Source organism: Aquarana catesbeiana, linkage group LG11, assembly GCF_042186555.1.
Source record: "Aquarana catesbeiana isolate 2022-GZ linkage group LG11, ASM4218655v1, whole genome shotgun sequence".
NCBI classification, from domain to species: domain Eukaryota; kingdom Metazoa; phylum Chordata; class Amphibia; order Anura; family Ranidae; genus Aquarana; species Aquarana catesbeiana.
The window spans coordinates 113,881,267-113,893,496 of NC_133334.1; the positions used below are offsets into that span (position 1 = coordinate 113,881,267).

Genomic DNA, 12,230 nt, shown 5'->3' on the forward strand with positions numbered 1-12,230 from the left:
GTTACTACAAAAAAATGTATAAAATAAATTAAAAACCAAAAAACTATTTGAAGTATCCCAGTCCCACTGTGCTTATGCGCAAATGCAAACGCATATGTTACTCCTGCACGCATATTGCGTTTGAAAAACCGCTGCGCAAATACTGTGGGACATTAAAAATTGCAACAGCCACCATTTTATTCTATAGGGTCACTGTTAAAAAAAATGTATAATGTTAGGGGGTTCTAAGTAATTTTTTAGCAAAAAAAAGTTGATTTTTACATGTAGGATGCGAAATATCAGAAATGGTCTAGGTACGAAGTGGTTAAGGCAGTTGTCACCCAAACAGGTGTCCCCATTGAAAGATTTCCTCTCAACCCATTTCTGGTGACATTGGTAAAGTTTAAGATTCCACATCACTTTCTTTGTTAATGACAACGGTCACTAGGGCAAATGGGGTGAAGGTATCCAGTGGGGACACAGACAGCAATAAACATTGACAGGGGTAATAGTTTTTCTCCACTCTATTCAAAACATAACGTCTTCAAGCCGGCAGAACGCATACAGTATATGCAGCCTCTCAGTGGGTGGGCCTTAACGTCAAGAGGCTGCATATATGTGTACCAAAATGTAAACAATGCTGTTCTGAGAGTGCGCACCCTGCACGCTCTCAGCACAGTTACCAGCGGGTAACAGAAAGCTTTTCGATCATGTGACTGCTGTGACAGCCAATCATGGTGGTCACATGACCGAAATGCCCGTCTCCCAGTGTCCTAAAACCTAAAGGGCCGGGAGATGCTTGCACCAAAGGGTTAAAAAAATGTAGCCATACATACATTTTAACTGAGGTCACCTAATCATATCCAGCTCATAGTTTGGGAGAAGTATGAAAGGTGCATTATAAAGGGGATCTGAAAACTGTTGAATTCAGGATTCCATAGTCTCATGTCTTTATCACTTCAGTATATACATAAGTCTTTTGTATCATATAATTGTTGTGTTTTTTTTGGATATTTTCTTATTTTTTAGGTCTACATTAGAAAGAAAGAGCCCTACATTCATTACCTCCCATCAACCAGTCATCCGTTCCATTAGTAAAATGCCAGAGAGACCATCGCCACCACATATTATTCGACCTGTTACATCAAAGGGCATCTTGCAAAGATTGCCAAATAGACCAACCCTTCTAACAGCCAGCAAGACTTCAAACACATAGGATGGCATATGAGGATGGGGAAAGGTGGTAACTTAACTTTGCTGACCACAGAATCTCGCTGCTCTTTTGGAATATTTATTATGATATGGAAATGTGTGTAAAAACAAGAAGAGGAAGAATCCGCAAGAGAGGAACTTTGATTCTTCCAAATGCAGTAACAATATTATGTGATGATTAATAATAATCTTCCAAGAAAAATGCTCTTAGGTTGGCTTATTTGTTTCACCTGTTGCACTAAAAGACATTATTAGCCTTCCTACGGGAAACACTGCAATATCGCAATAAGAAATCTTAATGCTTTATGGAATGTTAACGACATGGAATTTTGTACATATTGGATTGTTGATCATGCACAGTGGCGGGCAGTCTATAGAGGGCGCACGGGCACCGCCTCCCCTATCCATGCGTCCGCCCCCCTGATCTACATATCAGGGCACCGGACCATGGATTCCAATGTGTTGTGGGTTTTTTTTTTAAAGCACCTGATTAGAGCCAGAGTCTCTAATAGGCTTCAAAAAAGGGTGGGCTCGAAGCGCAGAGCATTGCGCTCCGAGCCCACCCAGTTGTGTGACGATAACAAAATAATTTTCGCTATTTTCACGCTATAAAGCTCCTCCCCGCCAATCAAACTTCCTCCCTGCCAAATCAGGAGGCAGGTCATGAGACCTGTTTCCCAATTGGCCAAAGCGCCAGGCGATACTATTGGATGCCTAGCTTTTAGGCGTAAGAGAGAAGACACGTGGTGGAGGAAGCCGCTGGAGGAGCAGACGCTGGAGCCGCTGCCTGCACCCCGCCGCCCACAAGGACCATGCTGGAGGACATCACAGCCCGCCACATAGATCGGGTAAGTGCCGGACTGGGGAGGGGGTAGTAGTGCCGCGTCGCCGGGGGGTAGCAGTGCTGCGCCGCCAGCTGTCCGGGGGGAGGGTTGTTTGCCGCCCCCCCTCCCCCCCCAAAGAAAAACTCACCAGCCACCACTGATCGTGCAGTTACTCTATTATTGTCACATATTCTTTCTTATGTGTATATGTGGTACTAACAGATATGCAGACAGCAAGTGACAAAGTGGTAGTGAGGAGCTTACTATATTGTTATCAGTGGATGGCTTAAACTTCTCTCCAGAGACTGCTAACTGAAATATATTTATTTCACTGATTTGTATATAGTTGAAACTTTCCCCATTAGCCCTTTTTTAGGGACTAATAAACTATTCTCACAAGTCCCTGCTGCTAATTTGGCTCACAATTCAATGTCCTTACAACAGTCATACGCAAACTGTAGACTCACTTTAGCCCACCAGTATATTTTTAAACTGTGGAAAGAAAAACCAGCAAGCCTGCACAGAAAATACAGACTCCACAAAATGACAGCATCCTTGGTGGGATACAAACCCGTAACCCCGACCCAATCAAAAGGGTTAACAATAATATAGTCTTATCATGTCATTGATTTTTACAGTATGAACGATTAGCATATTTAAGAAAAAATTATATCCTTATATGTTCCAATGTTCAAATGAAGAAAAGAGGGAATATCACACACGGCGAGATTTACTAAAGCTGGAGAGTGCAAAATCTGGTGCAGCTCTGCATGGTAGCCAATCAGCTTCTAATTTCAGGTTGTTCATCTAAACTTTGACAATGAAACCTGAAAGCTGTGCCAGATTTTGACCTCTCCAGTTGTGGTAAAATTCCCCCACTAGGTCTACTAAAAACATATTTTCTTCATTCCAAATCAGCCCAGGACTCAAGATAATACCTGACAACACTCCCCACTGTACTTGGCATTTGTCAAAGAGTGCACTGTGCTTTGGCAAAGCTCTGAGGAAACCTGTTAGAGCTTTATTTTATATTCAATAGAAATTTTGAATAATGAAAATAAGTTTTTAGAGAACTGTGGGGGTTATTTACTAAAGGCAAATCCACTTTGCACTGCAAGTGCACTTGGAAGTGCAGTCGCTGTAGATCTGAGGGGGACATGCAAGGAAAATAAAAAACAGCATTTTTGCTTGTACATGACTGGATGATAAAATCAGCAGAGCTTCCCCTCATTTCAGATCTCCCCCTCAGATCCGAAGCGACTGCACTTCCAAGTGCACTTGCAGTGCAAAGTGGATTTGCCTTTAGTAAATCAACCCCATAGTGCGCTATCTTCCTTTTTTTTCTTTATCTGAATGTTGTGGTGGCTGGGAACGAGTCTGGATCTGCACCTATGTTCTGCTGGGCTGGTATGGATTAACCTGGCACAAACGTTTTATCATATTGTATGTTCCAGTACTCTTATTCATAGAATAAAATAAAATCATATGTTCCAGTACTCATAGAATAAAAAGAATAGAAATTGGAGGATTGACAGTAAAAGGACAGGAAAATCATTGTGGGAACGGGGTTAAATCAGATGGGAGGTATGGGAGGAGCAGAGGAACTGGAGCAGCATTGTGAAATCAGGATCAGAAAAACAAGAGGTAATAGAACAGTTGGGACACTTGTCTTGGGGAAATTTGGGTGGCGTTTTATCACTATGGCTTCATTCTTTAAATGAACGTGAGTGTATGCAATGTTATATTTTGAAGCACATTTTTTTACCAATTTTATATATGTTTGGTAGCTGCAAAATTTGTTACAAAAATCTTTCTATACTAAGCATAGTTAAATCAAATAAAAAATTAACTCATCTGACCTCCTTTCCTGCTTTCTTTAATGCCTCAGGCCCTGGTTCACATTGATGCTACTTTGAAATCGCGCTACTTCAAGTGAAGTAGCACAATTTCAAAGTAGCAAGGTCAGCACGATTTCAGTTGCTGCTTGATAGACATCTGTTTGTCTTCATACACAGATGTCTATTGAAGTTGCACCTGAAATCGGCAAAAGTAGTGCAGGAACTACTTTTGCAAATCGGTGCGACGCTGCAAAATCGCTGTTGCACCGATTGGAACAGTGTCATTGCCACCAATAGGCTGCGACTTGATCTCTCAAATCGCATGACAACAAATCGCTCCAATGTGAACCTAGGCTAAAGTGTCAGTCCACTCAAAACTCATATTGGACAGATATCAGGAAGTCCATTTACCCCAGCTTTTTTGTCTTTGATAAGATTTCTGCACCTATATTTTCATATCTGTTTACATTACATTACAAGTGGTTTTCAGTCTCACCTTACATTTTATAATCTTTTTACAATGATATATTCTGCAGTATGTGGACTGAAATTTCTGATAAGAGCAGTAGCCAAGAAAAAAAAAAGTGCCTGTTTCTGCCTGATTTCCTGTCACACCTGATGACTACATACAGTGGGTAGAATGAAAAATTGTTATCAAATGCTTACCGTAATTTTCCTTTTTTGGCCTATCCTCATGTCAGCACACAATGGGTTACTGCCTCCTCTGGAGCTCACAGGACCACCTGTTCCTAGCTAAATAAAAGACAGCCCCTCCCCCACTCAAGTGTTCAATAATCTAGCCTGCAACAGGCCACTAGGGAGGGAGTCCTGTGCTGATGTGAGTATAGGCCAGGAAAGGAAAATTACGGGAAATATTTGATAACAATTTTCCTTATTCCAGGCCATACCTCACATCAGCACACAATTGGATACAACTAGCTTAATACATTGACGGGAGAGACCACATGAAAAGAAATATTGACAATCAAAGAAAAACTGCCAAAGACAAAAATAATTTATATGTCTCGTCCCAAACTTTGCAGAACTTGCTGACTGCATCCCTGGCTTGTACAGTCAAATTAAGGGCTAGCCATCTCTCATATATCCTTCACTGAAATCCTGGCATAGCTGCCCCAAAGGCTGCTACCCCTCAGGTCGAAGGAGCTTGCCCCTGTTCCTGAGCAGGCAGGCCTACTTCCTGCATACCAATCTAATCACCCTGGTAAACCAATAGAAGATGACTCAAGAACCTGATGGTGAAATGAAGATTGTCCACTTTCCTCATGTATTTGACCTTTGCATGTACACGGTTAGCAACTTGTGTAAGGACCTGAAGTCTTTCTGCTGTGTACTCAGTGACTCAATTTGAATGCAGGAAAGTGCTACAATCTCCAACATCCTTCTGTCTGATACAACCACTGTCAGAGGAACTCATTTTACCACTAGGAACTGCAATGGAAATGATGCTATTAGAGCAAAGGGTGCCTATACTAGTGCTTTCAGAGCCAAGCCTAAGTTCCATGAAGGGGACAAGGATTTCTTTGGTGATCGTATATGGATTACGGCCTGCATGAAGCATCTGTCCAATGGCTTTTCCACCCATCTGCAGCCTGAAAAAGAGGTTAAAGGCAGAGACCTGTACTTTAATGGAGTTGTATGCCAGACCAACCTCTAGCCCTAATTGTAAACATGTCCAGGATATTGGCTAGAGCTGGGGACACAGGAGAAAAAAACTTTATATCCTCTCATATGTAGTGTTCATGGTCTTGTGGTCTTCACCAAGGCCTGAATCACCTCGGATGAGAATCCCTGCACCTCTGGTCCGGCCTCTTTAATAGCCAGGCTATTAAAAGAGTCTCACTGGATTAGGGTGCTGCCATTGACATTGACATAAAAGATCTTGTTTGACTGAAAACGGGATTGGTGGTGCTGATGACATCTAGGGAAGCAATGAAAATCAAGGCCACCTTGGCAGGTGGAAAGCACCTGTATATCAAAAACGTGTTCTGTCCAAATTTTCAGAAGAATCTTGATAATCATGGACACTGGGGAAAGACAAACACCAATAGGAAAAAAAAACCCATGGCACTGTGAATCCATCCTCTATCACTTCACCTTTGTACCTTGTTGCAGATACCGGAAGCTGCATGTTCAGTGGACTCTCTCTGAGAACTACCGCTGAAATGCCCTATAAAGCCAATGCTAGTTGAGGTACTTATTGTTGGAAAATAATTTGCCTAACTGATCCGTTGGTGGACACTGCTTTCCCAGTAAGTAGACTGCCTTTAACTGCCTGTAAGCCGCTCTCCGTCCAGTGAAAAGTTTATTTTGTGAAACGTAACAGGAAAAGACAGACACTTGGTGCCCCCTTGGTGGGCAATGTAGGCTACTGCTGTCTTGTCAATAATCAACTTCACTCAGGCCCCTTGGAGAAAGATCCTGAAAGGCTTTCAATGCTAGAAAAACTGCCTTCCATTTAAGACGGTCAGAGCATCTGCATTCCACTAGTCTTTAATGGCCTTGCACTTGTCTCCTCAGACTGAAGGCAGACTGGCATCCAATGTTAGAATTATTGCATCTCCTGGGCTGAGAGGCATGCCACAAAAGAGGCACACTGGTGTCCAAAACTCCAGTTCTTGCTAATTTGTGCAGACACAAAGGGGTTGATTTACTAAAGGCAAATACATTGTGCACTTTGCAAAGTGCAAATGCACTCTGCAAGTGCAGTTTCTCCAGAGCTTAGTAAATGAGGTAAAGCTTCACTTTTCAAAGAATACCCAATCACGTGCAAGGAAAATTGAAAAAAAAAAAACACCTTTTTGCTTGCATATGATTGGATGATGGAATTCAGCAGCGCTTCTGCTCATTTATTAAGCTCTGGAGTAACTGCTCTCGCAGAGTGCAACTGCACTTTGCAAAGTGCACAGTCTATTTTCATTTATCATCTTATTGACTGAGGAAGGCAAATTGAAAAGCCCCCAATGTGCCACGTGGCACAAGGCAGCGCTGCCGCTGTAAAATGTCCCAATGGGCACAAAGCAATCCCTCGCTGACATAAATGCTGTCTTCATGACTCTTCGTACGCAGATTTTCGTTTTGCAAATATGCAGTTTTGGAAAACCACTTGACTTATTCGGGCATGAAATTCTACTCCAAGATCCTTCATAGCTTAAGAACGGGTTAACTGCTTTTCCTGGTTGTTCACTAGTCGACTGAACTTGAAAAAGGATTTCTAGGACAAGGTTGTGATGCTTTGCCAGCTCCTGGCTTACACCTGCGGCAATCAAAACATTGTCCAAGTAGTGGCAGAGCCTTATCCCCAAAAGACGACTTACTGCCAACAAAATGTTCAAAAAGTTTATTGGTGCTGTGCCAATTCTAAAAATGACAAACGCCTGAACTGGAAGTGACAGCCGTCAATGCAAATCTCAGATGTCTCTGGTGTTACACACTGATTGGTATATGGTAGTTTATGTCAGGCAGGTCAATTGACTCTAACCAGTCCTCATGCTGAACTTTCGCCATGACTATTTGCACAGACTCTATCTTGAACCTTTGTTTATGTACCCATTTGATTTCTTCAAACCCAGACATGAGGGAAAGCTCCTGATGCCTTGGGTACTAGAAAGAATGGGAAGAACCCCCCAGATTTGTTCTTTTGGTGGCAGTAGCACTTGTTGCAGTATAATTCTTATATGTAATCTTGCAGTAATTCTTTCTTCTTGAGATCTGTTGGTCATGAATGAAAGGATTTGGTGATTGTCCTCCCAGCTAACTGTCTTTGATGTTTGTCGCCAAAACCCTCCAAAAAGGAGGCTATCCTGGCTCCCACTGGAAGACACTGGTTGGGCCCACCTTTAAAAGACTTTCCAAATGTCTAGCAGCCTGCTCTGGGTTGGATTCCATGTACACAGGAAGTTTGAGCCCCCCTTCACTGTGATCTGGTACATTTTAGCCTGGACTATAAGATTTAGCCTCCTGAACCCTTCTGAAGATCGACTAACTTGAGCAAATGACGGCTGCCTCCTCTTATTAGACTGTGGCCACATTCTGGACATTTCTTCTGTCACTCGCTTCATCCAGCATTTTGCCAAACAACAACCTCCCATTATGGAGAATGTTACAAAGGGCTTGTGTGGAAGCTTCATTCACCCTCCAGTGGCGCAACCACAATGCACTCATGGCTGTGACTGAAAGTGCCAGCCCTAGAACTAGGTCTATTAAAGCCTTGGCCAAAAGTCAGCAGCCAGGTTCAAAATGTCCTCCAGAACCATGCCCACGCCTGCAGGTTCCCCTTGAATTAAAGGCCATTTATTATTGCTTTAAACATCACAGTTAATGCTGTTGCCAGTCAACAGGCAGAGACCTGCCACAGTATAGATTTTCTGCAAGTCTACGGCCCAGTTCACCACAATTTCTGTGTTGAAGGGATCTTTCTGCATTCAGATTTTTGAAGAGTTCAGGTGAGTTTTCAATGCGTTTTGCCATGTTACAGATGCGTTCCATACAGAAAAAATGCAACATGTTCTTCTTTAGTTGACTGTACTGGAACACGGGCCATTGTAATCCATGGTAAACACTGTTCATGCATTCTTGACTCCAATAAAATCGCACTGGACTGCATCTGGTGTGAACCAGCCTTAAAAGGGCCAGTTCACACCATAGAAACGCAGTCCAGATGCGTTCCAGATGCTTTTCTGCATGCGCGTTTTTGATGCATTCCAGTGAGTTTTTGATGCGTTTTTGGTGCAGTCCAGTGCATTTCCCCCCCCCCTTATTTCTTAACCTTAAATAAGGACATGTGTGTTCTAGTGTGTTTTTGATGCGTTTTACAGTGTTCCAGTACAGTCCATTGCAGGAAAAATGCAGCATGTTCTTTTTTTTTTCTGGAACTGGAACACACTGGAACTGCAAGCACTGGTGTGAACTATGCCATTGAAAACCATATAACCTACTTTCCATGCGTTTTTGATGCACTGGACTGCATGTGGTATGAACTGGCCCTAAGACCACTTTTCAATCCATGGGATTCCTAAAGGTACTGAAAGGCCAAGACACTTGCACTCCAGATGCTGGCGGGCCCCATCCACTCCTGGAAGTGCGTTGCTTAAACATGCATCAGCCAGCTTCATTGGATAAAGCATTTAGACTTTTTACTGTAAATTGGTCTTCGTATCAGATCTCTCCCATTCTTCATCAATGAGCTTTTAACGCTCTGTCTATATGGGAAAAGAAGGCCCTTCCCTTTTCACATTTGGAAATATCTGTGTGCTTTTTGCGATGGTTGGGCCTGTGTCTTGCCTGTGGTATGGATATTTGCCACATACTTTCTGCTACAGCCTCTAGGCTTTGAAGTTTGTGCATCCACTTCCTTAACCATTGTCATTTGAGGCAATCCATGCCAACTGACTTCCCGTCACTGCAGGGCTGGGCATTTTCTATTGCCTTGATTTAAACGCATGTGAGCCGTTGCCACATGAGTTGCTTGAGGAGCAGAAAAGCTGCCCTGTGTGGGAATGTGAGGAATGCATATTGTCCTGGTCAGGAGATGACCAATGGCGGGTCTTATGTTTTCAGGAGTGTTTGCGTTTAGGGCTTCTGCTCCTAAAATCATGCAAAACACCATACTTTGCATTCCTTGAGCACTCTTTTGAAGATATGTCCCACGCCGCTCTCTCGTACCTTTTGCTAGTCTTCTGTGCCACTGACAGGTGTGGTGAGCTCATATTTGCAAAAAAATATGGAAAAAAAATCATAATTCTCTAACCAAGAAAAAATAGGTACGCTGTCCCTTTAGGACCCATCTGCTTTCATTCACTTACTTCAGAAGCAGCAGCAGGTGAGGTCAGGCAGCCTTCCAGAGACAGACAGGAGACACAGAATCTGAGACAAAACCAGTCAGACTGTCTAACCCCTGGGAACACAGCACAGCAGAGGAGCAAACCGCAACAAGTCTTTACCACACAAGAGAAAACTGGCAGGACTGCAGAGAGAGGAAAGAAACCAATTCCTCTGCTGGCTCTAAGACTGTTTAAGCTGCTGCTTGGTGACTGGCGGTCACTACATATCCTTGCCTTCTGTGACATCATCCACCGCAGTTCTCAGACTGAAGCCAAAGCCAGGAGAGCAGTGCTGCATGCTGTTAGGGATGAGCCGAACACCCCCCGTTCAGTTAGCACCAGAACATGCGAACAGGCAAAAAATTTGTTCGAACACGCGAACACCGTTAAAGTCTATGGGACGCGAGCATGAATAATCAAAATTGCTAATTTTATAGGCTTATATGCAAGTTATTGTCATAAAAAGTGTTTGGGGACCTGAGTCCTGCCCCAGGGGACATGAATCAATGCAAAAAAAAGTTTTAAAAACGGCCGTTTTTTGGGAGCAGTGATTTTAATAATGCTTAAAGTGAAACAATAAAAGTGTAATATTCCTTTAAATTTCGTACCTGGGGGGGTGTCTATAGTATGCTTCTAAAGGCGCGCATGTTTCCCGTGTTCAGAACAGCCTGACAGCAAAATGACATTTCAAAGAAAAAAAAGTCATTTAAAACTACTCGTGGCTATTACTGAATTGTCGCTCCGACAATACACATAAAAGTTCATTGATAAAAAATGGCATGGGATTTCCCCACAGGGGAACCCCGAACCAAAATTTTAAAAAATGGCGTGGGGGTCCCCCTAAATTCCATACCAGGCCCTTCAGGTCTGGTATGGATATTAAAGGGAACCCCACGCCAAAATGTAAAAAACAAAATGGCATGGCATGGGGGTCCCCCTCAAAATCCATACCAAGCCCTTCAGGTCTGGTATGGATTTTAAGGGGAAACCTGCACCAAAATTTAAAAAAAAATTGGCGTGGGGCCCCCCAAAAATCCATACCAGACCCTTATCCGAGCACGCAATCTGGCAGGCCGCAGGAAAAGAGGGGGGACAAGAGAGCGCTCCCCCCTCCTGAACCGTACTAGGCCACATACCCTCAACATTGAGAGGGTGCTTTGGGGTCCCCCCCAAAGCACCTTGTCCCCATGTTGATGGGAACAAGGGCCTCATCCCCACAACCCTTGCCTGGTGATTGTTGGGGTCTGCGGGCAGGGGGCTTATCGGAATCTGGAAGCCCCCTGTAACAAGGGGACCCCCAGATCCCTCCCCCTGTGTGAAATGGTAAGGGCGTACAATACCATTTCACAAAAAAGTGTCAAAAATGTTAAAAATGACAAGAGACAGTTTTTGACAATTCCTTTATTTAAAGTCTTCTTTCCATCTTCTTTCTTCTATCTTCTTTCTTCTATCTTCCTTCGGTTTCTTCCTCTATCTTCTTCTTCCTCTAGTTCTTCCTCCGATCCTCTGCTTCTTGCTCCGGTGTTCTCGTCCGGCATCTTCCTCCGCGGCGTTGTCTTCCCTTCTTCGTATTCGGGCCGCTCCGCATCCATGATGGGAGGCTCCCACTGTGTGACGCTTCTCGTCTTCTGACACGTCCTTTGACGCACAGGGACTTGACGGGAACTTCCCTATGGGTTCCCCTGTGATGTCAGAGGGGGTGGGGTCACCCTGGCGGCCTGCCAGTTGCGTGCTCGGATAAGGGTCTGGTATGGATTTTTGGGGGGACCCCACACCATTTTTTTTTATTTTGGCGCGGGGTTCCCCTTAAAATTGAGGGGGACCCCACGCCATTTTTTTTTTTTAATTTTGGTGCGGGGTTCCCCTTAATATCCATACCAGACCTGAAAGGCCTGGTATGGAATTTAGGGGGACCCCCACGTCATTTTTTTTAAAATGTTGGTTCGGGGTTCCCCTGTGGGGAAATCCCATGCCGTTTTTATCAATGAACTTTTATGTGTATTGTCGGACCAACAATTCATTAATAGCCGCGAGTAGTTTTAAATGACTTTTTTTCCTTTGAAATGTCATTTTGTTGTCAGACTGTTCTAAACATGTGAAACATGCGCCCCTTTACAGGCATACTATAGACACCCCCCAGGTACAAAATTTAAAGGAATATTACACTTTTATTGTTTCACTTTAAGCATTATTAAAATCACTGCTTCTGAAAAAATGGCAGTTTTTAAAACTTTTTTTTTGCATTGCTCCATGTCCCCTGGGGCAGGACCCAGGACCCCAAACACTTTTTATGACAATACCATGCATATAAGCCTTTAAAATTAGCACTTTTAATTTCTCCCATAGACTTTTAAAGGGTGCTCCGCAGCTTTCGAATTTGCCATGAACACCCCAAATTGTTCGCTGTTCGGCGAACTGGCGAACAGCCGATGTTCGAGTCGAACATGAGTTCAACTCGAACTCGAAGCTCATCCCTACACGCTGCCTATACAAGAAAGGAAAAACCCCAATGGTGATATTGCAGAGCTTACTAATAC

The 12,230-nt window shown here is 43.5% G+C and overlaps 1 protein-coding gene across 1 annotated transcript in view; it reads left to right on the forward strand.

Moving 5' to 3' along the window:
• Positions 1–10,135, forward strand: part of LRRC56 (leucine rich repeat containing 56) — a 167,607-nt gene extending 157,472 nt beyond the window's left edge. Inside the window, exon 14 of the mRNA XM_073604907.1 lies at positions 1,009–10,135. Coding sequence (XP_073461008.1) covers positions 1,009–1,195 — 187 coding nt within the window. The 3' untranslated portion in view covers positions 1,196–10,135. The remainder of the gene's footprint in view (positions 1–1,008) is intronic.
• Positions 10,136–12,230: the final 2,095 nt, after the last annotated feature.